We start from the raw sequence: 25,523 nt of genomic DNA on the forward strand, positions 1-25,523 counted from the left end.
TAGAAAAACTACTCCTGTTGAAGGAGTAACTGGATGTAACTGGGGAAGGTAAAGCCTGTGTTGCAGGGTTTGGTGAAGGCTGGAGGCTCTGAGGCTCACGGAGGAAGGCAGCTGAGACAAGGAACACATGGGAGCAAGAGGCAGTGGGCCACAGTGCCCGTCCCTGTGGGTGCTGCTGGGGTTGGCTGGGTGTGTAACACTGGCCTGTTGTCACCCCAAGAGGCAGAAGCAGTGTGCAGTGGGCTTACACCCTCCTTTGTGTGTGTGTGTGTGTGTGTGTGTGTGCAGAAGAGGGAGGTGATGACATTTCACAATCTGCAGTGGTTCTTCAGGTCTGTCCACGCTTACCACTGAATTTGTGTCCTGGTGTCAGCTGCTGATACGTGCACACAATTTAGAACCACGATTGCATTTTTTTCGCTGAGGCTTTTATCATCATTAAAATAGCAGCATCATACAAAAACATGCAGGAGGGAACATCAGGAGGTCATGTGGGCCACTTCTTGTCCCAAGGTAGGCTAATTGCATCAATGTCACTTCTGATGGTGTGGAATAATATATCCCTAGGCTTTTTCAGCGCTGGAAAGTCACAGCACCCTTAGGGAATTGTTTCCTCTGTTTGTTCTCTCCACTGCTGAAAAGACTGTGGGAATTTTGTTCATCATTTGTGATTTGAATATTTCTTTCTGGAATTTAAAACATGGTTGCAGGTGCTATTACCCACATATAGGCACTGAAAACCAAAGCCACTCTCATTTATGGACTGCTTCCTCACACTTATAAAAGAACTGAGTTGGGGATATCCTTGGCATAGAAGGAAATCAGTGGGGAAACCAAGCTTCTTCTAGCAGAACTGGGCTTACACAGAAACCAGAGATGGCTGAGTAAGGACATCAGCATGAAAAACCCAGATTATACAAATGAATAAGCTGAAATGTTGCAGGACTTAGCAGCTCTCTGCCAGATAAGGTGTTTGAGAGACAGCTGGTTCCATCAAGCTTGCAATGAAGGTCAGAGCATTGAGAGGAGGGAGGTGGCCATCAAGAGGATTAGCCCAATTTAGGGAATCTGAATTTTGAACTAAGACTAATTTAGGGGAAGAAAATGGGAGCAAGAATGCTTAATAAGGTACTTTGGGAAGATGGACTATTTCACAAGACTCAAAGACAAGCTCAGGATCCTTAAGTGCTGCTAGAGACAGATCTGTGAGTTGTCTTCCATAAGATACAGTCTGTGGTCACCCATTCACCCAAAAACTGTGGGTAGATCTCGGCCATTGGTCTTTTTGCTATGTAGGATGAGGGAAGTTGGGTCTTCTGGCAGCAAGGTGAGGAGGTGGGAGGTTGTGGGGTGGCCCAGCTCTGTGGATGTCATGGCTCCAGCATCCCTGAGGAGACAATTTTTTGGGAGCCAAACTGAAGAAGGAGCATGGTGACTTTTTGGCAGGTGGGAACAGAGATGTACAGTGCTCCTGCCTCACGGCCTCAGCTGAGTCTCAGAGCTCTGACTGCTGGCAGGAACTCACTGAGGAGAAGGAGGCAGGAAATCACAAACCCCTTATTGATTCCCTTTCTTTTCTGCAACCCATCCCCAGCACTAACCATATTTGAAAATACAGCTTCCAGGCTTCTTTTACAATGGCTAAAAAAAAACCAACTTAGCTCTAGAGAGAATTGTCTTGCCAGCCCTATTTTTCTCTGGCTTTGAATTTGCCATTGACGTTAATTAGGACTTCCTGAGCCTTGTTAGCCTGGCATTTCCCTTTGTTACTGAGAACAGCGAAGGTGACCTTGCTCAGTAGGTGGATTTTCTCAGCTCTGACAGTCTAATCATTAATGTCTTAGGAGCAGAGGTAGGGATCTTACACGGGAAACTTGAGAAGAGCTATAAAAACATCATGTAGACAGCTGGCAGTGTCAGCTGGCATAGCTCCAATAATTCAAAAGCAGAGGTGTTTCTGATAAGACATCTTGATCTCACACAACACATGCTATTCAACACGTATTTTTTGTTGCATAATAAGAAAACAAGAAATATCTATCTGTGTAAGCTCAGTTGCAAGTGGTTGAACTGGGCATACTGAGAGTAATAACCAGCATTTAACAAACTCCATTTTATTATGCAGGAAAGTGGACCAGTCACCAGAGCACTGATCTCTGGTGGTCTGGTTTTGAATGATGGCTTTAAAGTTATTTTGGTGGCTTCACTCTACTCCCCACCTGTACAGTCATGAAACTGTAGAATCATGGACAACTCTAAGTAAAAAGGTGCTTCACATATTCCAATTTCCTTCTCAAAGCAGGTCCAACAGAGCAGGTTGCTCAGGGTCATGTTCAGTCAAGTTCTGAGGATCTCTGAGGATGGAGATGGTACCACCTTGCTGGGCAACCTGGTCAATATTTGACCAGCCTCATGCCAAAAATCCCCCGCCAGCATGCTTAAAATACGAATGAAAATCCCATGAGGAACTAAACCCAGGAAGGGAATGACTGAGTTCTGCCTCTCCATACCAGGCAGCACCCCAAGACCCACATGGGTAAGTATGCTTCAAGCTGCTGTGATTAGTCTCACCTTCATAAGCTTTACATACAATAAGATTAAAAGGACTATATAAACACAGAAAAACATTGTATTTGCTCATAGCAGCCTTTTTTAAACAGAGACTGTGCAAACAACATTCCTAATTCAGATGTGTCATCTGCCACATGAAGCAAGAGTTTGACAACAGAAGAGTCACAAAGCACTGGCAGCAGCAGAGCTGTCCTTGGAGCCAGCTGCACCAGGAGCAGGCTCGACTCCCAGGGAAGGCACAGGAGGGCTGGATCTACTCCTGAGCCATTTGAACTGCCCACTTCCACACCTCTACCACGGATTTCTAAACAGCCATATCCAGGGGAGTCCTGATCCTAGCAGATACCTCTGAAGGTCACTTAGGAATGACACACACAGCTTGCAGGTTTGCCACTAGCAGCTGCCACAAGCTACCAAAAAAGGCAGAATGTTAAGACCACGCAAAACCAAAGCTGAGCTGGAATATAAATATCAAATGAAACGCTTACATGTTGCTGAACATGCTGCCTAAATCAGAAACACGAGACAACAGCAGAAAGCCATGCAACGCGTTTGGGCAGAAGCACGCAGACATTTCACAGCTCGTCCCCTGGATGCCATGCTCACACTTACGTTAGTCTGGGTCATACTACCTGAACTTGTTTTAAGCATTTCCATCATCTGTGAGGTAGGGAGGGAAAAACAGAATAGTTAAGGTAGGATCAAGAGAGATCTTGCACATCACAGTATAATTTGTAAACAATCTCTTTATTGGATGTAGTGTGGAGAGTGTAAATGGTCCAGGCTTCTATCTCAACTTATCCAGACAGGGAACTTTCTGAAAGCCAGGTAAGTGATTCAATGGCTTACTAAGGAGGCAGGTGAAAAAAACTGGGATTAACAGAGGAAGAAATAGTGACAGAACATAAATAAACAGAAAAACAAGTCAATAATTTTGGTGTCAGTAAGATTAATTTTTTTGCTGTCACGTTAGAATCAAAACACTCAGTAATACCTTTTGATCAGTAAGCAATTTTAAACACTGTGTTAACTTGTCTGCTTTAAAAAATATTTGAATAAAGATGCAATATTAAAAAACAAATGCCTATAAATAATTACAATGAATTAGACCAAAGATAAAACTGTACCAGTTCTCATCTCAATATGGAAAGATCTGAAGAAGTCTTTATTCTAGGTGAGAAATTACAGTAATAAAATAAAAATTATACATCAAGATTTTGTTGCTACATTGCTCCTCAGTTTTGATTATACTTCAAAACCATAGGTACCATTTGAAAGACCCAGCCTACCAAATTCTTTTATATACACAAACTTTCTTATTGGCTTAAATTTTAAGGTTAGCCATTCACTGTGCTTTTAATTATGCACCCACAGAAGCCTCCTCTGGTGAGATCTTGTGCCCATGCTACCCTGAGAAAGCCCAGGGGAACCTAACAGCACTTTGGATCTCAAAGTATCTTCAGTCTTCTCCTGTAATTACTCCTGTAATTTATTGTGAATTTACAGCACTTTGCACAGTGCACAAACCTTTCATGTCTGATGAGGGCAGATACTAAGTCACCTGAAAGCTGAAGGATTTGTATCAAGAAAAAAAGTACTTGCACATCTACACTTCACACTACTGAACAGCTAAAATCCCTAACAAGATGGAGAGAACAATTATCTCCTGAAAGTGTGGCAGAGTAATCAATTGGCCCAAACTTCTGCTGTTCAAGGGGAGCCTGAAAGGAGATACTAACATAGATAGAATTTGAGACACTATTTCAAAGCAGTAATTTCTTAACTAAGAACACAGACCAATGGTTCCACTATCACTTGAAAACTGTTTTGAAAAGAATTTAAGGACTTTACTATGGATTTAATAAATAAATCACCAAGAGCCAAACTACCACCAGAGCTGTGTTTTCTAGCTAGGCCTAATGTAGAAGAACTGCAAAGTACAGCAGAGAAATACATACAGTAGCTGGAAATATGTAAACATATTGATTATGTGATTGGCACGTCCCTGCTAAAAATAATCAACAAATTGACTTTTCTGAAGATTCACAGTAGGCAGTATGGAAAAAAAAATCTGTGTATGTGTGTATGTACATTTTTTTGAAAAAAGAATTATATTTCTGTCTGTTTTGGAAGCTGTGATTTTGCATACTGGTACTGGAGTGTCTCTATTGGCTTATCTCTACCATTATTTCAGCAATGCAAAATAGAACAAATAGAGGTGCTGAAGGGTACACTGGATGAGTACTGAGATACAAAGCAAGGCAGCTGTCTCATTTATAATGCTGGGGAAAAATGAGGTAAAGTGTCTTATTAAGCAAGTAATAGGGATATCATTTTCCTATTCCCCTATTTTATTTTGGTCCTTCTGCTCTGTGACAGCAAATGATCAGGAATTTGTAGCAATGTAATCATGCTTGGCTCCCTGCCTCCTCTGGCACATCCTGGTTCAGTGGAACTGATGCTGTTTTGTGCAGATTGGGTGGCAGCCGTTAAAATTCAGAAGCATGACACCAATTGGATACACTTGGGAAGTATCCTTGGAAAACCAAGTCTTCATTCAAGCACTGATGAAGGTTCCCAAGCACCTCATGCTCTCCCAGACACTTGAGCTTTCCCTGGGATCACCCAAGGATGTCCCTGCCTGTCCAGCCCTGCAAGACACACAGTCTGTGCTGCCACCTCAGCCCATGGGATATGCACTCCCTTCCTTAGAACACCATGGCATTCACATTCTCTGATCAGAGAGAGACATAATTCTCTCTCACAGGTTTTTTTCCTGGAGAAGCACAGAGAGAAGAAGAGAAAACAATTCTTATCTCTACTTGCTGCTCCTGTTTTCGCACATGTGGAATGTGTTAGGAAGCTTGTTTACCTGAACTGAGTTCTTATTGGACTCCAGTGATGGTTGTTTATATTAATTGGCCTATAGGGTCAAAGCTGTGTCCCGGCTGTCTGGAGACAGTCACGGGATTTTCTTTAGTATGTATCTTTAGAGTATAATATAGTATTGTATTGTATTGTATTGTATTGTATAGTATTCTTTAGTGTAGCATGGTATAATGTAATACAATATAGTTTTCATAAAGCAGTTGTTCAGCATTCTGAATCAATGGAGTCAGATGCCAATCATTCCCTGGGGGGGGGGTTGCCCACCTTGTTTCCTACAGAACACCATGCAGAAGGCTCAGAGGAACTTCTCTTTGCCAAACCATGATGATGCATGTGAGATACCGGCTGGCTTGTGGCCACCTGGGGATGTGCCCTCATCCTTGCTTCAGTTGGGATCAGGAGAATGTTTCTGAAGTGAATTTCCCAGTTACTGTGTTTGTTCCAGCTGCTAATAGGCAACTGCGGGGCCAAGCAGGAGCTTGGCTGGAATGGCACCATCTCTCCACCACGCTGCTGGCATGGGCTTTGGGCCCCCAGCACAAGCTCTTTCCTCCTGCAGTGCTGCTCCTTTTGCTAATGTAGATGTTGCCTGACTGAATCCTGCTGGCTTGATTGATTCTATTTAAATCAATGTGATTGTTTGTACGGACAGAGTTGATAGAACTGGTCCTAAGTGGCATTTACTCCACCGTGGTCTTTGGCATATAAATCAGTTGTTTGGGGCAGAGGTAACTGTTTTGTTACCACTGTGAATTTAGGGAAATCTGTTAAAGACAATAAAGAAAGTACATATTTGCAGTGAAACAACTGATATTAGCACTTGACTGGTCTTATCTGGATGTATAGAGTAGCTTTGCTCTGGAGGTAGTTTTTAAAGAGTTCCTTCTGTCTTTTGAAAGATGGGTGAAAAAATGAAGTTCATTGTAATGCCTTTCCTCCAAAGTATCATATACATTGATGTGTTATGCATTTGGTTACATAGTTTTAAATCTGCATATGGCTGTTTGTACCCAGTGATAAAATATTCTTTTAGCGTTTTAAATGGTTACAGTAAAATTCTGCATGATGTATATCACAAGTAGTAATTTTCAGTTAGAAATATTGATGGCATCTTGCCTATGGCAATAAACAGATTTTAATAGTACAGTAAAACATGTCCTTTCTTCTTAATTAGTCTCCATTCATTAATCATGCAGATTATTTACAAAAAGCCTAGCACAATAGAAAAGAAGAATTATTATTGCAATGGCTGTATTCCCAGGATCACATGAAATTCATCTTTATTAAGCCAGTTGAGCCTCTATAATCTCAAGGTGTTTATGAAATAATAGGGAGAAAGCTTTAGGTTAAGCATATTTAGTATAAAAAGCAGTAGTTTCTTTTTTTTTTTTTAAGATGAAATTCTCCTATTTTTGAGGGAAAATTGAAGCGCTTGATGAGTTAAAGCCACAGACATCTTGCAGTAAGATATAAGAAGCCTTGTCAGATCACTAACAGAAACAATCTTTATGATGCTGAGATTTTGTAGCTTATAATTAAACATCATTTTTCAGCCTCTGTAACCTGTATCATCCTCACAAGCTGTATTTTATACATCACAGCAATTAGTCAGGCCTACAGGGCAGATTTAGAAGAAGGCTTTCTGTCAGGAGTTGGTGGTGTAGTGACTCAGCAAGGCATCTGAAAGCTTTGCTTTGTGCACCTCCAGGGGGCTGGACCTGTCAGATTAATACAAGGGGCTATTTTTGTAACATCCAAAAAGTTTCTGCTGCACATCAAAGTGCACTAGCTGCTTATTTTAGATGACAGCAACTCTTAGATTTGTCTTGAACAATGCAGTCTTTAGCACTTTTTTTGGTATGTACTTCTCCAAAAAGAAAATTTCCTGTGAAGCATTTAGTTGAATAAGGGCTTCCCATTGGAGATCATCAGAGACATTTTCATCCTGTGCTTCAAACGTTCCAGTAAATTAACAGCCCACATACCAAAGGGAGTCATGGCATGTTGGGGAGTACTCTGAGCATGGATGTCTGGATTTGTGCTCTGCTCTTCAGCTGAGCTGGGCTTTGGTCCCAGGCAGTGCCAAGAGCCTCTTGAAAAGGGGCTCCTCAGCTGGGCTGGCTTTTTATTAATGTGTTAATTTTTTATAACCGAAATCTCACCCTCCTTCCCAAACACTCATTTATTCCCCTTCCTGAAACTAACTTGCCTGAAATCTGCTCTTTTCCCTGTGGTCATTGATGAATGTGGCATGTGTAGCCTTCCACAAGCAGAGAGAGGGGTGTGAGTTACTTTCCCTTGGCTGCTCTTAAATCTGCCCGTGATGTTTGGAGAATTAGTCTGAGCATTTTGCCCTGACATGTGTCTCTTTCCTTGTGTCTGACCTAATGGGATCCTGACTATGGAAGTGTGAAGCAGTGGAAGATGAGAGGTCACACATGTGTCCCCAAGGTCAGAATCAAGAACTTTTGGCAAGTTCTAGAGAGATAGTGGAAATTACCTCTGAAACCAGGTAATTTCACCAAAGATGTCATCATTAACATTTGGCTTTCACAATGTGCCCTTTGTTTGTGTAAATCTTAGAAGGATATTGTCAAAGAGATTGCTGTTAACTCTAATGGCACAGTGAAGTGACTTGGAAAAGGTGACACCAGAGTCAACAAAGACACTGAAATTGGAGTGAGCTTTTCTGAGTCATGGCCTGACTCAGCTCTCCTTGCCCCTGCTGCTCCAGTACCACTGGAGCTGCCCTCTGCTCCTTTTTGCTGTTGCCTTTTTGTGGTCCCTCCCAGCTGCCCATCCCTGCTTGCCAAAGCACTTACCAAAGCCCCTTGGCTGGCCTGTGCTCCTGGGTCTCACTTGGCAAAATGCAGCTGCAGCTGCACTTTTCTAAATGGGGATGGATTAACTGTGTGCTTAAAAGCTTTGCTGGATGGAGACCTGGACTCCAGAGCCAGACCCACCTTCCTTGCTGGAGCCTGCAAGGAGGAGGAGAAGACATTTTTCTCCTTCTCACATACTCACTGGGAAAGGGGTGAGCAAGAGAAGGAGAGAGAGCCCTGACTTGGTTTTTGCAGTGCATTGCTGTATCAGAGCACTGGGCAATGAGGCTCTGAGTACCTCCCAAAACCCAGAGCAACCTGGAGAGAATTAATAGCAGGGCTGAGCTGAAAAGTAGCTCTGTCATATTTTTTAATAAAAACATTTGGAGAAAAGTTTTCCCCATTGACTTTTGAAAAAAGAAACACCTAAAAACCCAACTACAATTTTCATGCAGGCAGCTATAAATAGTAGTGTGAATATTAGATGTATACTAGAATAGCTTGTAGTTATATTAATACTTGCCCATATAAAAAGCATTTTGGGGGTTTTAGTAGGAACTTAGTACAGTAGAACTGCTACTAATAATTTCATTTGAGTAGCTCTTTTGTCTGCAAAACATGTCAATGATTGTATGGAAGTCACACAATGCAGGGGTGCTGGAACCTCCCTTACCTAAGCTATTTAAATGCATCATGTTGTGCCTGTTATCATAAGAACACAGCATTTAATATCCTATTGGAAATAAAAACCATTCTTCTTATTTGTTTTCCCAACTGAAGCTTTCTTCTACTGTTTTCTCAGAAAAGCAACAAAGTTTGGGCTTAATCTGTTTAAATGCACCTTCAATTTTCATCCCTTTATGTTATTACCATAAATGCATGATTTTTTAAAGTCTGTTCCTGAAGTTATTTGACCCATCAAAAGGCTTGGTTTTCCTTCTGAGGTGTATGTCTTATATAGTAAGCTTCCCTGTAGTATACAGGACAAAGATTTCTTTGCTGAATCACTACAGCCAACAGGAATTTCAATACCTATATCTACGGCAGCTGGGTGAGGTCTCTTTCAGTTTCTTTCTCTTTTAGGTTGCTGCTTTTGTTATGGGTGTCCCTAGACTCTCAGCAGAACAGCATGAGCTGAAGGTTCTCAGCATGGCAGCTGTAAGAATCATTGATTTTTTTTGTCAGTAGCAGAAACAGAAATAAAATAAAATAAAAAAATTCTGTCAGCCTTTTGAAAAGCAATTCTGAAAAAATTAATTTCAGATCAGCAAAGTACATGATTTGAGTGACATGGTATAAAAGTAGAAGAAAAAAAGCCTGGCATCACAAAGTGGAAGAATAAGGTATGGCAGCTATTTTTCCCTGGGCTGGTGTTCAAAGGAAAAAACGTTCACTGAGGTCAAAACCCACTCTTCTACACGCAGAGATTTGAGCCAAAGCCCTTCTTTTACTAGAGATGTTCTCTAGCTCCAGCCAGAGGTCACCTGAAATAAGATGTTCTCCAGCTCTCCTGCTGAGACTATTTTACTTTTCATTGCAACTGTACAAATGCTCAGCAGTTAAGTAGAGCAGAGCACATATCTGAGTGGGTTTTCTGTCTGGTACAACCTATGGTTGAGACACAGCACCATCAGGTTTTAGCTTGGTGGCAAAGGCCAGTGAAGCCATTTACATTGGATTAGACCACACAGAAAGAGCAGGTTTCAGCCACATTCTCCAGAATGTCCTGGATGAGCAGCAGCTGCCCTGGAGCAGGGCTGTAGGGGTTCCTTTCTCCCAGGCAAGGGAGGGCTGGAACCACTATTGGTGAATTTGACACAAGTTCATTAAGAATTGTTATGATCCAAAATTGCATTTTTCAAATAATAAAAGAATGAAAAGTGCTGTTTTTAAATGCTGCTCACCCCTTCTGAACACCAATCATGCACACTGAAAATCCCACTTTCTGTGACAGTCCATGCATGGGATCTTTACCTGCAGACATAGGAGAGGTGCTGGTGAATCCTCGTGAGTCACTCAGGTCAAGGAAAGACAATAAGGTGATCTCATAATTTCCTTCAGTTCCTGGTCTCTCTGTCAGACAGCCCTAACCTGAAGGATCTGCACACTGATGTTACCTTACTAATCTCATTGGTTCAGATTTGAAAGTCCCAAGGTAGTCTGCCAGCTCTCTTGCACACATTATTATTTTTGTATCTAAATCTTCTTTAAATATTGGGCAGATTCTCTTTTCATAGCTGAGCAGTTATTTCAGTAAGTGTGGCAGTTGATTTACAGTTGGTACTGTGTGCACTTTCTGTAGTGAAGCATAAAATTGAAAAGCTTATGTCAAATTCATTCATACATGGACACGCTCAAGAACAAATTAATTTTAAAGCACTCACAGGGTGTATAATGTTTCTATGTCATGCTTTACAAATCTATAAAGTAATTTATAACATAAAGCCTACTTTGGAAGAGAGCTGTAGTAGAGCAGATAGGAGAGTGATTTCAATCTAAAATATCCCAGTGCTACACTCCCCCAGATATCTGCAATTCAGATCTGATAGAACCATGAGTAATCAGTTTCTAAAGCAAAATTATTATACAAGAAAAGCCTCTCAGTGCAATGTCCTCTTGCAAAACCAGGCTATTCTAGGACAAATTAGGTTTTCTAACCATCAGTATGCAGCACACTAGATAAGATGTCAGATTCAGATCTCACACTAGCATAAATCGGAAATCACAGCCATGAAGGATCAAGATAAACTCTTAAAGGTGCATATTGGATAAATCTCATATGTAACTGTAATGCCAGGGCCCCTGTAATTAACATCAAGGGAGTTTTCAGCCCATGAGAAGAGATGCCTTCAAGCTGGCACTGCTGTCGTGGTCCTTCTCTTCTGGATGGCAGAGCCCACGGAGGGTACCTCTGCACAGGGTGAGTGTCTGCCCCGTGCCATTTCAGCACAGCTTCTTTGAACATCCTTCCAGTGTTTTGTATTTTGGAGCACCACCAGATTCTTTCTGCTTTCTTTGGCAGAAGCTGGAGCTGCCAGGGCTGTTTGACACCAGCCTCTTGCTGCATGGACCAAGGGACCCAGAAATCAAGAGAAGAGCACCTCTCTCTGATCACAGCCAAGCTCCTTGTCTGCTTGCAGCAATGTCATGCCTGTAATTTCCCCCACACTGAGCACTTATCATTAGCAAGTGTGGTAGGCAATCATCAGAAACATTCAAAGACAGTCACCCAAACTCAGCCCCGGGATGAGCAGCTACAACTGCCCTCAAATTGCAGACTTGCATGGACAGGAGTGAGTGCTGAGCCTGAAGAGCTGGCAGAAGCCAGCTGTGTCACAGCTACTCCTGCTCCTTCCTTGCATTTTTTTCCAGGGGCATTCCTGCTCTCTGCAAGCAGCAACTTAATATACTAATAGTGCAAGGAGTGAAATACACAGCAATGACTGTGGGCTGCTGGCATGCTCCTCTTCCCACTATTCATCCCTCTTGGCACGTGTGTTGCACCTGGGTAGCTAACTCTGTAATTTGGACACAAGTAGTGCGTTCCCTCATCTCCTCAGGAGAAACAGAGATATAATCAGAATTTAGAGTGGCTTCTAAAAGGTGCATATTTCAAAGGTAAAATTGCAACATAAAGCATTCAGAGAAACTACAGTCCAAGTACCACCTGTGTGCAGTAGGGGGAAGGAAAATATCATTCTTTGTAACAGCCAGTGGAAGCAGACAAAAGGTCTAACTCAAAGCAGCTGCTCCTACTCCTTGCATCAGAGGGAGGAAGCCCTGGCTGCAGTCCCCTCATGCAGTGAACTTTGAGGTATTTATAAAAAGTGGAACAGCTTCCACAGTGCAGGGCAGTAAAGGTCACCCCAGCACAGCTGGGCTGGTAACCAGTCAGTACAGCACAGCCACGGAGATGTGGAAAGAAACCCTGGCTATGGGGCAATGGGACCATCCTTCCACACAGACACACAGGCTGGGGGGGGATGGTCACACAGGATGGAAGAGCTGAGCCTTGCCCTTGCCTTCTGCTAAATGCTGCGACCCCATTTCTGAAAAATACCTAATGGCATTGGGTGCATTAAACTCCTCAGTACAGGAATTGGTTTTGTTGGACATTCTCTTCCTGAAAGTCAATTCAAACCAAGTCCCCCAAAAGTCCTTTTGAGAAGATTAACCTCTGCCAGTCTCGTGGACTGCATTCCTCCTCACAGCCACCACATTGCTGACAGAATGGGGAGGAAGAAAAGTCCTTATTCCAGCAGGAAAGGCTGAAAAAGGAAGAACTATTAGTCTGAAATTCTGCTATTAAAGAGGAAGATTTCAAAGGAACCCAAAGAAAAATTGCATCCGGCTCAGTGGGAATGCCTTAGGTATAGACTTCACCTATTTCTTTGCAGCAAGCCAGTTAGTTCTGCAACCTTAACAACTGCTTTAAACAAAAGGATTCCTAAAATATGCTTTATCATCAGAAGGCAATGGCTGACAGCCAGCAAGCACAAGGAGCAGTGGGGTGCTGGAGGAGCCCTGCCCAGCCCCATGACAGCCACTGCCCCAGTGCAGTGGGGAGGCAGCTGCATGAGAGTTGGGCTAGGGGCTGTGCCATTTGCTGAGTGCTTTGCACACTCCCATTTGCAGTCAATAATAAATACCTGCAATGTTAATAATTTGCACTGGAATGTTCTGTGACTTGCTTCTGCCTCAGGTTGCACTTTTTTCTTTAAAGTTTCAGCACAGCAGTTCAGCAGTTTTTGAGAGCCTGTGTCATTGCCTCAGGAGTTCCTAACTCCAAGAGGAGACAAAATTCATCAGCTTTCCTGTGGCTGTCATAGTAGTACTAAAATATTAAATAAATGGTATCTGGATTGAGGTTTTTTTTTAATTTTGATTGTGAAAATCAGTCATAAATTCCTTGACAATTAGATATCAGTGTAGATCTATCCCACCATTCCTTTGCAGACGCAGAGTGCTCCAGAGTGTTGGATCCACAAAGTGGTGCTAGTGTGAAGCCATGATGCTGTAGCACCCACCTTCAGGGAGCCAACCCTCCTAGAGCAGTCACAAAGCAGGATGTATGTAGGGAGCTTGCAGCTTGAGGAGAGAGATGGTTTCCTAAGCTTGGGATCCAGGAAAGCCAATATAATGCAGAAAGACTGTCTGTGATAGAGGCCAGGAGGCATTTGAAATGAAAGACTGCTGAGCTCTGCATGGAACACAGAGGAAATGCTCAGCTTTCCTGGTTGGTGGAGAGCTTCTACTCAAGAGCATTTCTATGGACCCCTGCTGTTTCTTACTCTTGTATTCCAATAAGACAGTTATTGTTTGTCCTCCCTTCTACTGTATTAAATCTTTCCAGGTGGCTGTCACAATGAAAAGTCTGCTGGGACTGCCCTGGACACCTCTGCAATGCCAGGAGGGGATGAACTCTTGATCTTATCTCTGGTGGGTATTCATTCCCAGCCAAGATTGTCTCCTTTGATGATGTGCTGTCTAAGATCTTGGGTAGGAGGGAACACTCCCTAGTGATCACCAAGTCTCCTGTCCAGGCATAAATAAAAATCTCCTGCAGGTAGATCCTCTCTCTGTGTGGACAAGAGAATTATTGAGTAAATGCCTTTATAAATGCCAAAAAAATGCTGATTAACAAATTACTTTTTTTTCTCTCAAACACTGCCATCACTTTCTCAATGGATTGATGTGAAAGGTTTCTCTCTTGAACTGGCTTTGTAAGTGTGCTGCTAAGAAGGCAGGTAAGGTGCCAGGGTAAATAAGCTTGTGCAGGGCTCTTGGAGATTATGGCTGGAGGTTCCCTCCAGCTGCCAAGCTAACACAGTGAGAGTGAAGCCTGCAGTGTAGGAAAACATTCTGCTACTGCCCCAGATTTCAAGTTAGCTTACATAAAATGTGGACTTATGCAATTTATGTGCAATATAAAAGACTTTCTGAGGTGTTTGACTTGATGTTCCAGGGCATAACATGGGCACTATGTAGGTTTAATAATGCACATAGGAAACAAAAATGAAGAACTGCTTTCCCTGAGCACCACTTGGCAATAAGCCATCATCATTAAACACGGGGTACCTTAGGGATGTACAGAGATTGTTCCTAGACCTAAAAATGCTCATCAGCAGTGCAGATGCTACATTGGGTCGTGGCTGATAAAATCTGCAGCTTGCACAAGAATCGATGTTATGTTTAAAAGATGAAGAGGAGGCAGCGACTCGAGACCTGTTGCTTGGTCAGACAAATCCACTGCTTTTAAGTACAGCCAAACAGAGAGTTAAACTCCACAGAAGAAGAAATACTAGCTGCTCTAGTTAAGTGCTGTTTTTTCTCTAAAGGCTTTAGAGGCCAAAGGAGAAGACAAAAACTCAAGTCCCCTAATAACTCAGAAGGCTAATGAGACCTTGACTGGCTAAACAAGGGATGCTGAGATGGAGGCAGGAGCCGAGGCTAACAGTGCTATCTGTGGTCTTGGTAGTCACTGAGGGTGCTGAAAAACTGGGAAAGAGGCAGAGAAGAACAGCAAAAGGGGCCAAGGATTACAGAAAGCACCTAATGGGGAGAGAGAGGTTTAAAAAGCACTGTCTGTCTAGCTTATCAAAAAGATTGAAAAGTCTTGATTACAGAGAAAAACTCTTCACGGAGACAAATGAGCTCTTTATTTTGGTGGGAAAGGAGGAATGCTTAAAAGCTGAAGCCAAATATATCTGGAGTGGAAATTAGGCAAAACATGTTAATAATGAGGGTTTAAAACAAGCTGCTGAGAGAAGACAAGGAGTCTGCAGTGCTTGATGAAGATGTCTCAATGCTTTTCTGAGACAATTTTCTTGAATACATGCTACGTTTCAGTCCATCCCCACAAGGGCACAAATGGGTGATATTTTAAGAGTGGTTTTAAAATCCAGTTATCTTTTCCATCTTCAAGCTCTGGGACTTTGTATGAGCTATCTGGAGGCGCACAGGGGTGTACATGCCAGCTGGGGTCTTGCAGGGAGAAGAGGCCCCTCCTCGCTCTTTCTCCCCTTCCAGCAGCATAGTCATTCAAAAACCAGCCTTGGCACTCAGGCCTAAAGCCTGGCTTGCTGCATTCCCAAAATGCCTTGCAGAGCAATGAGCCCCTTCCTTGACTGTCCTCAGTGAAGCTATTCCCAGAGCAGAGGGACAGCAGGGCATTGCAGGGGTGACCACATCAGCTCCCACCTGTCATGGGCAGGATGGGTGGCTCGGGGCACTGAGCCAGGCTGACCCAACTCCAGTGGGTGCTGCCTTCATCTGGGGGATCATTCAAGAGAACAACCTGTGTTCTCATCCTGAGAGAGTTTTCTGCCTGAAACTCAATGCTTTTTCTTCAATAAAATAAATATCCTCGTTCTGTTTTCTCTCTCTCTTCATCTTCCAGAGAGAAACAATCATTTTTTTCCCCAGTGGAGCACCAACATCCTTCAAATGCCTATTAGAGAGTTTCACCCTCACTTAGTTGGTGAGCTCACTTGTGCAAGTTCTGTGCATCAGTCCTGTAGCCTGGACTAGAAATGCTGAGCTGTGGCTCTGCCTTTGCACCCAGAAAAGGGTTCCCAGTATGTTTAGAATATTCAGTCATTGGTGGGGTTGAACTCAACAGGGCTAAAAGGCTCAAAATAAGGTGGGTATGATTTCACCTGTAGCAAAACAATAATCCCCACCTTCTTTGAAGCTCATTGTAGTTACTTTTTATTCCTTTTAGTTGTCAGTCTCATGGCAAGAAGCTGGCAAGAAATTAACTCCCACACTTGGCTTTGCAACAGGAAAGTGAGTGCATCATGCAGTGATGTTTCAGGCTTTCATCAATTTATCTTTGACAAAATGCAGCTCTTTAGAGAGAGATCAAGGCTGGAAAAAAAAGACAATGCTGACATTCTATCCTGGTACTTCTAGACATTTTTAGCATGGAGAATCAATTACTCAGCATTTAAAGAAAATGTCAAATATTCATATACTTACTATAGAAGAGTGAAAGTCTGAACAGTGGTAGCAGTGGTGGAGCAGCCCAGGGATACAAAAGAAATGTGGACTGAGCCTGAATGTGCAGTGCCTTGTGTTAACACAGATCCCATGTCAGGGATCCTTGAGTATTCAGCCCTTAGAGGGAGTCTTTCCTCCAGCTTCTGAATAGTTCCCAAACAGGAATATCCACTGACAAGCAGCAGATCATTGCTGCTCAGCAGGGAACTGCCTGGTCTCATGGGGACACAGTCAGAAATTCAGGATCCTGCTCTTTTCCCACCTCATGCTCATTCCATAGGACCCCACACATATTTTCTTCCTGTGACTTTCTGGGGAAAACAGTTGAGTTACAAGGAACAAAGCTGTTTCTTGAGAAATATAACTCCATAATGTGTGGTTAAGCACAGAAATATTTCCTGATTTATTTGTTTGTTTCTAAGGATGTAGGGAGGGGTAATAAACAGGAAAAATACTGTGTCAGTGATGTGATTTCAGAAGGATGAAGAATGAGGCATTTAATGGAAAATTGAAAGATGTGATTGCACTCTGTCATGAGCATTTAAAAGTTTGGCCATGGTATAATCCATTGACTTTTTTAGAATTGTCCTAACTAATAGTCAGAGGGGAGGTGCAAATTAGACATAAAGTTCACATCCACAGTCTTGGGAATTAAAGCATAGAATTCTGACTTGTAAAGATAAGCATTTAAATCAGCTGACTTAACAACTATTAAAAAACACCTTGATAACTTGAAAAATAAATAAATCAAGAAAGAAATCAGGATAAAATATTTGGAATTGCCAAAGACAAATGGAGAAGTGAAAATTAATGACAATTACAAAAAAAAAGCAAGCCCAAATCCCAAAGGTTTTCTCAGAAAAGTACTTTCTAGAGCAACCACACCACAGTAGAGGAAAGAAGAACTTATGAAGACATTAATCAAGGCATGAGTGAAAAGAAAATGAGATGCTTCAGGGCACAAGGATGACAGGAATCATATCTGTGGCAATAAGGGATGATGGAAATCATAAAGAGGGAAATGTAACAAAGTATACACGAGGAGAGGATGCAAGCACTGCAGAACACCTACTCTGACAATACAGTCTTTTGCTCTCACTAAAAGCAAAAATCAATAAACTCTGTGTAGGAAGAAAAGCTTATTAAATCATTGACTGTCCAAGTAGATATTCCTGTTGGCAAACACATTGCTCTGTGCGATGGATGGACACCAGGGTCAAGAGGTTGTTCACTGAAGTGATCAGGCTTCATAAAATCCAGGTTTGCAAACAGCTGGGGCAGCAGAGGCTCGGTGCAGTTACTGCTGTTGGGTGATTTCCATGTGCTGCAACACTGCAAGCTCCTTTTGGACCAGTGAGAGGGTTTCAATGAAGGAAGAAGTGGAGGCACTCCCACAGCCCTGGCCCTGGGCAGGCTCCTGGTGTGCCTGCCCATGGCTGGGCACATTGCAGTGCCTGCCCCTGGAGCAGCCACGGGGCTCAGCTCTGAATCACCAGCTCCAGTTCTCTCCCTCCCCCTGCTTGCCCAGCATGGAACCTGGTGGTACAAGCGGGATGAAACCATAACACTGTAATTCCTTGTGTGGAGACACATCCTACCCCATCACCAGCAAAGGACTCCTGAATCCTGGATCACATGGGTTTAGCTTGGAAGGGACCTTCAAAGATCACCTAGCTTAAGCCCAGTGCTGTGGGCAGGGGCACCAAGCTGCTGAAGGTCACCCTACATTTGGCACATACCAAAGCAACCATAAAATGCCTCCTTTGAAGCTACCCTGTGTTTCTCCCACTGTCTGGCAGCAAGCTGTAGCTTCATTCAATTTTAGCTCTCCCTGTTGGCTATTTATATTACTGGTGGGTCTCTCATCCATCAGCATCAGCCCATTTCCTCCTTAGGCCCCCTGCCCCATCCCTACACCCCTCACCCTCAGCATTACTGACCCCTTTGTGCAAGGTGAAACACACAGAGCTCACTCAGTCACCTGGTGAGAGAGAGGCAAAGGAAAAGAGCTTTCAAGGGAGAGCACTGGGCTGTAAACTTCAGGAATGTGCATTTCATCCACAACTGTGCAGCTGAGCAGACAAACCTGGGGCACAAGGAAACCATGGTCCTACAGCACCAGGTCACGAACCCAGAGCCCAATCTCCTTTCTTCTGTGGCACCTTCTTCTGACCCGAGGTGACTCTAAGGGAGCTCAGACATTTGCAGGTACACCTCAGGGCCCTGTGTGCAGTGGGCTGGATTTTGGTGAAGATATGAGATCTGGAGGTGACAGCCACAGAAATGTCACAGCCCCTTCCCTAGTTCCCCTCCTCCTCTGCTGTTTCCTCCTCCCCCAGTAAGATCTCTGTGCCATCCATTGCAAAGCATTTGCATTTCATTGAGTACATCTTCCTTCAAATAATGCCTCATTATGACTTTCTTTTTGGGTTAGGTATTTCTTTAATTTCTAAGCACACTTAATTCTGTTTTTCTTTTGGAGGGCAGATGGGCATGCCCTGAAGCTCTGGAATGCTTATTTTAGACCAGTGTGGAAGCAGCCTTTGAGGTCAGGCTGCAAGTGTCCCTAAATCCCCACAACCCTAACACTGTGTGTTTACTGCTGTGGATTGGGATCTACACAATTTGACCATGATGAGCCAACTGTTTTCCTGTCTTTTTTTAGAGTTTCAGGCTGGAGAAAGTACAATGTGGGTTTTTTCCTTTTCCTGGATTACAAAGTGCTGTATCAGGCTGGTGAACACTTGGGGCTACTTCTGCTTCAATTCAGTCTGAGGAATGACAGGGGATCAAAATAAGCTTTGGCCCTTTGGTTATTAAAAATTTATTTTGAGATGTTTTCTCCATCCCAAATTCACAAGAAGAAAATCTTGTTGTTTGTTTCTTGCAAATTGTGAAGAATTTTTACATTCCATTGCATTTTCTCCTGAGTGCTAACATACGAGAATAAAATCAAAATTATTATGTACATTAATAATAGAATACACACATAAAGATAACCTTGAGGTGTCTAAACTTTCTACATATTCTTCTAGACTGCTGATAGCTTTTGTATGTGACTATATTAAAAACAAGGAAAAAAGGGAACAAAATTGAAATGTAAATATTTTTGTCTGGAAAAGAAAAAATATTTGTATCAATAAATCAGTACCAATTTGTAAACACTCTTTGTTTGCCACCATCAACAATAATCTATCTGTAAGGAATGAATTTCTGACCTTAAGTAGCTAACTTACTGTCTAACCTTACCATAGCTGACACTATTCAAATAAATTAGAGCTTAACAAAACTCTGTCTTCCTCAAGTTAAAATTTCTTCCTGTAAAAGAAAGTAAACCTTGACTTTATTTTACTGTGCTCAGACAGCATCACCCCCTTGATATTATGTTTATTTAGCAAGATAAATGAACACTTCCATTTTCTTTCTTCTAGGAAAAAATAGATTTGCAAAAAGAGAAAATCAAAAAAGCATATAACATGGTTGGCAGGAACCAATGATGTGAAAAATAAAAATGTGTCCACTTACTATTTTTTATTTCTTTGCCTTTTTGGCCATGTTTAGAAGCCATGCTGTCTATGATCCATGTGTGTGAAAACCCATGGAAAGCAGAAGGTCAGCAGTGGGTGTCCCCTCTGTCGGGCAGCCTTGACAGGGTGAGCTGTTTGATGTCATGATCTCTTGCTCAAATACCCAATTTCTGTGGGACAATTCAACCACTTGTGGCTTGTGACAAGAGCCACATACTGAGAAAACACCTTGCATGCAGAGGGGTGCCAGGGAACCTTGTCTGAGGTAGCCTGCAGAAACCAAATCAAGGGCCAGACATGCAGTTAAGGAACTTATTTTCCAAATTTAATTATGCAACCAAGGTGCACAAAATTAATCTACAAGTTACTCAGGTACCAGAAATTTTGAGATTATTTATGCCCTGACACAAGTTAAATCAACTACAGCTGTATTGAACTGCTTTCCCTAGTAGGTCAAATATATAATGGGGGCATTTTCTATGAAATTCAATTGACTTGATGCCAAGGAGGAAATTTACCTTGTAAAGTTACAGGAAGCTTAACCATTTAGACTTCTCTCTGGTCTAGTTATGGAATGTTTAGTAAATGGCACGATCTAACCCTTGAAGAAATTTTACTGGGGTTCCAGGAACTAAAAAGGGCAATGATCAGGTTTTAGAGCAGTCAGTGCAATCTCACAGATGGAACTGGTCTGGCTGCAGCCTGGTGTAATCACTGCCACCCATGCAAAGTGAAGGACTACCGTAGGCCAGTGGAGAAAGAAGTTCTCCAGACATTTTCTTTGCAGCAATACTGTATGAAAATAGTTTGAACTATCAATCCCAGAATGACAGATTAATCTAATTTTGAGGGAAAAGCAGAACTGACACTGATGGATGAAGGGCGGCAGGAGGGGCTGGGAGCAGCCATGGTGTTAATCCTATTGCTGCATCCAGGAAAGGACCTCATCCTCCAGCTCTGGTGACTCAGCAGAGGGCAGATATTTAAGGAAAGGTCTGACTCTGTTTACTTAAAAAATTGTCTGTGGGAATTTATTCTGCATGAGGGATGCAGGACAGAGCCCTTGGCTGTGGCTGCAAGGTGTTACAGCTCCCACGCTCCCTCAGTCCCCCTGGAAAACCCCACAGCAAACAGGAATCCCCAGACAAAGTGCTACATTTCTCATTTGAAGACCTGCCAGGTCAAACTCCATTTTTCAATTTTCTTTGGAGCAATATATTATCAGAGGTATCTGATGCCTAGTTTAAGTTGTCCTCCACATGTTATTATGTTTATGAAATGTCTTTCTTTCAGTGAGGCAGATGCAATCACAACATCTTGCTCTTTGGCTTAATTTCCAATTAATTGTCACATTGCTTTTTCCAAATCCAGGCCAGCCTGCTAAACATATTTAATAATTTACAGTTTTCAATGCCTATTGGCCTTGCCTGAAAGGCTAACTTTTTTCTTCAGCTCATTGTGAGGCCTGTAGGGGAAAAGACTAAAAACTGCAAAGGTCAAGAAGAGTTTCAGATTATGTTGTGCTGTTATTTGAGTAAACAAAGGTAAATTCCAGCAGGAGGGATGAATTTGCATGGCATACAGCGTGTATTGACTGTGGTGAGGTAGAGCTGGAATGGAAATCTTTTCCCATTGTGAGGCAGACTGAGCAGGAGTGATGTGAGGGAATGTGGAGGAAGATTTAGCAGAGTGTGTTGGGATGGGTAATGAACAGCAGAGACAGGAGCAGCAGGAAAACACCCATTAGCAGAGATTACTGCAGCACACAGAGCCTTTGCACCCCTGCCAGAGCAGGGTTTCGTGGTGCTGCCTGGGGTTATGTCTGTAGCAGTAGATGAAAACAGACCATGTTCTCCTCTCTAGTCCTGAGGGCAAGAGGCACAGCATGGCAGCACCAATCCTTGCCTCCCAGCCTCGCCTTAGCTGTGGGCACCCAGCATGCTTCTCCTGAAGGACCAGCTGACTCCACACTCTGCTCTCCCCTGACAAGTGCTGACTGCATCTCCCTGGTTCGGAGTATGGGGTCGGCTGTCTGTCTCTGCCCCCAGACACGCTCAGGATGGCTCTTGCACGCTGGGCTTCAAAAGATGAGTCTGGACTCTAGGTTTTTTCGGTCTTCAGATTGTTTATTGTCTCTTATCTATAAAGTCCTTTCTCTGCCCGAAGGATCTGACCAGCACGGCAGCTAAAGGCACTCTGCCCACCCTCAAGGCGGCCGCATCTTTTATAACAAAAACTACGTATATCATATTTACATTTTGTCCCCAATACCTGTCATCTTCGTCACTAACTACACCCTCATCCCAGACCAATCCCCAAATGCCAACACCACTCCAGAAGATGGAAGACAGGAAAAAGAAAGAAAAGCCTGGTGGCAAGCTCTGATTCCTCCATCTTGTCTCTACACCCCCCCCTTGTACCAAAACCCCAAAATTTGTGATTCACCCTATAATGATATCTTCCCTTCACCATTTACACCCGAGTGGTTCTCGCAGGTTCCATTTCCTCATACATCGGTGGCACATCTCTAGATGGATCAAAATCAAGCCACCAAGTGCTTTTGGCAACATTCCAGGACTCCCGAGCCCCCCAAGGGTTCTCTCGGTAGCTCTGGACATCAGGAGTGATGTGCTGAGCTCCCACATAGGAGGGCTTGGGTACCTCATGTGTGCCAGCACCTGTGCACAGGTGTCTTTGGGGTGCCAGTCCCACCTGAGCTGTGCTGGTGCCTGTGCTGTGGTTGGCCACACTGCTGCAGAGGAGACAGCCTGGGGATGAAAGGCAAAGCCAAATAAAGAGGCATCTATGTGACAGCTACCTGATAAAGTGACTGCAGCTTGTAATCAAGGATATGCAGGGATAGCTGTGGCCTATTTGCTACTTAGTGAGGCTTGCAGCAGTAGTAGGTGCAATGATGTAGGCATCATTCATCAGTATTTTCCAGCCTCCAAATGCAGTTATTTATGGATACACCTAGCCTGTGCTACTCCTTCTCTATTGCCATGCCTTTACAAGCTAGCCTGAAGCTAACTCTGGAGCTTCTGCATGCAGTTTGCTTGCATCTCTGCTTGGATCAAACAGGGAGAGAAGCAGAGCTGACCCTGCTGGATGTGTGAAGTGTTGGCCAAGAGGGATAGAGCTGTAATGAGTCTGATGGTGTGATGTGCCTGAAACCAGGGTGTGGGCTCCATGTCTCTACCATGTGGGATACCACTGTCTCAGCCTTGCCTGAACTTGTGGGGGATGTGCCTTAGTCACTCTGAGAAAAATACAGAGTGACTTCTGAAGCTCATTAAAATGCAATTGATGGTGAGAAATGAGGAGAAAAAGGAGCAGCTTTTTGAACAGTCCTGCAGAGCAGTCCTGCTGCTCAGGAAAGCAAAGAGTAAGGCCCAGAATGGAGTGGGACATGCATACAGGGAAACGCCGACACAGATATTTAAAAATAATCTCATGGAATGAATGGAGAATGGAACTACAAAATGAGCCACAAACAGAACAAATTTACATGAAGCTGAACAAAACCATGGAAGTTAACTCACTATCTTTATCTTGTGTGAAGGTTTTATTGTGCCTTTAAGATAAAAAGGAGCTTGAAAGGATTATATATCTCATGAAACACATCTGCTGAGCTACTAATGGTTATGTTGTGGGTAGAAGACATTGCTTATCAAAGCCTAAAAAATGTTCTCCCTTTCACATATAAACAGGAGCCATAAAGTCAGGGAGTGGGATTTCCCAAAGCAGGCTCGTGCCAGAAAAATACCTACTTATTCACTCCTGCCAGGACTGGGAACTTATGTCTAATTCTACATCAATTATGCTGCTGATCTGCTGTTAATCTAGACACAAATCCTGTCAGTGCATTAATAGCCCTTACTGCACAGACACAAATAAAGCAAGATACAGAGAAACCAAATAATTTACTGTTTTCTATGCCTTGTGAACATAATTAGGCTGTTCCTTAGAAAGGTTTGGCATAAATGAGCTGGTCAAAACCCCTTTCATTCTGGAAGTGTCCCAGGGCTTCCCAGGTAAGTTTAATGCTTACAGAAAATATTACATTGACAGTCTTGAAAAATTAAGTCTTTGTTTCCAAAGAGCAGAAGCACATCCAGTAGAAACAGATTTCTCTACTATTTCCCAACAATAGGATGGGTGCCTGATGTCCTCTGGAAAATGGGAAATGGGATTTTCCACAGGAGATGCAGCTGTGCCTGTTGTCACCAGAAGAATGTCCCTGTGTTTTCCTAAGGCCCTCCACAACTGAGCAAGGTGGCAGCTGTGGTCCTGTTGGGCACCCAGACGCAGCAGTTCAGAGAGGATGCACATGCACACCTGTGCTCCTGCTCTGCTGTGTCTGACAGCCTCCAGCACCCTGCCCTGGTCAGCCTCACTGCACCCCAGCCCAGCCCAGCCTCTGTCTCCCCCACTGTCCCTGGTGGCACCAAACCTCACAGGCTGTCTCTTTTCTGCCCTGATCTCTTAGCAGAGCCCTGCTCTGTACCTCCCCTGCTCCCTGTACATGTTCACAGCATTCCTGCTTGGTTGCAGCCAGTGACAGACGGGGCTGGGTTCCATCCAGTGAATCAGCAGCCTGACTCACCATTAACAACCATCTTTCCCAGGTCCTCAAAGCACTGGCACCAGACCTTGGCTATAAATCTTTTGCTGTAGAGCAACCATGCTAGAAGGTGTCATGAAGTTCTGCTCCAGGTACATGGAGCACAAAATGGTTACTTTTAACATTTACCTGTGCTGTTCCACATTCCCATTCATCTGAGAGTGAAAGAGCCCCGAGGTGTTTCTCACAAGACCCAGGAGAGTATCTTCCCATGTGCTTGGCTTTGCTTGCCACCCCTTGATGGTTTTTTTGTTAGTCGGTTTCCTCAGTGGGTTTAAAAATAATTTAATTTATCCAAATCCATTCACAACATTTCAGTAATGGTTTTTAATTGTGTAATTAGTGTAAAGACATATAATCATGCAATTAGGCTGTGTAATTACAACATGTAATAATATTGTATTGCAGTTATGCACCTTTTTTAAACACGGGGGAAGAAAACCCAACATGCATATAACTCCAAAATCATGAGTCCCAGAGTGTCTGTAAATATTTCCTTACATATATTCTTGTGCAATCACTGAAGTTTAAATACAGGGATATATGTTGTTATAAGACTGCCAAGGAGACACCTATTATGTTTGGAAATCAACTCCATTAAATTTTGTGGTGTCAACATGAAAGAGTTGTGCACAAGTGGGCATGTCTAAAGGCAGGTGTAAAGGAAAGACAAGGGAATTTATCTTGAAGATGTGGTTATAAAGCATACTTAATTCCTTCATGGATGCCCTTATTGCAAAAAATAACTGGGCTTCATCATGTAGCCCCAGTCTCCTTTTCTCATGGTGGAATTGGATGCAGGACTGATCCAGCTCTCTCTTCAGGCCAGTGAAAAAGCTCCCAGTGCCTTTGGCAAAACAGACTCACCCCACAATGTGAAAGGCTCTAGGGATTAATGTACCCATGCAAAATGGGTGCCTTATTCTGTTCCCCCCTGCCCCTGCTCTGGCAAAATCAGCCTTTGTAATGTGCTTGGATTCAAGCACTTTTCTAAGACAGAGCAATGTATCTCAAAAAGAAGGAGTTTGTTGGTGTTAAGTTTCATTAGCTCCCAAGTGGACCAGACAATCTGTTCCATCATGCTGGGAA

General features: G+C 43.1%; 1 protein-coding gene across 1 annotated transcript in view; it reads right to left on the reverse strand.

Moving 5' to 3' along the window:
- Window positions 1-3,183: 3,183 nt before the first annotated feature.
- LHFPL3 (LHFPL tetraspan subfamily member 3) overlaps window positions 3,184-25,523 on the reverse strand; it is a 196,277-nt gene continuing 173,937 nt past the window's right edge. Inside the window, exon 3 of the mRNA XM_059847896.1 lies at window positions 3,184-3,231. Coding sequence (XP_059703879.1) covers window positions 3,215-3,231 — 17 coding nt within the window. The 3' untranslated portion in view covers window positions 3,184-3,214. The remainder of the gene's footprint in view (window positions 3,232-25,523) is intronic.

Source organism: Haemorhous mexicanus, chromosome 5 (assembly GCF_027477595.1).
Source record: "Haemorhous mexicanus isolate bHaeMex1 chromosome 5, bHaeMex1.pri, whole genome shotgun sequence".
Lineage (NCBI taxonomy): Eukaryota > Metazoa > Chordata > Aves > Passeriformes > Fringillidae > Haemorhous > Haemorhous mexicanus.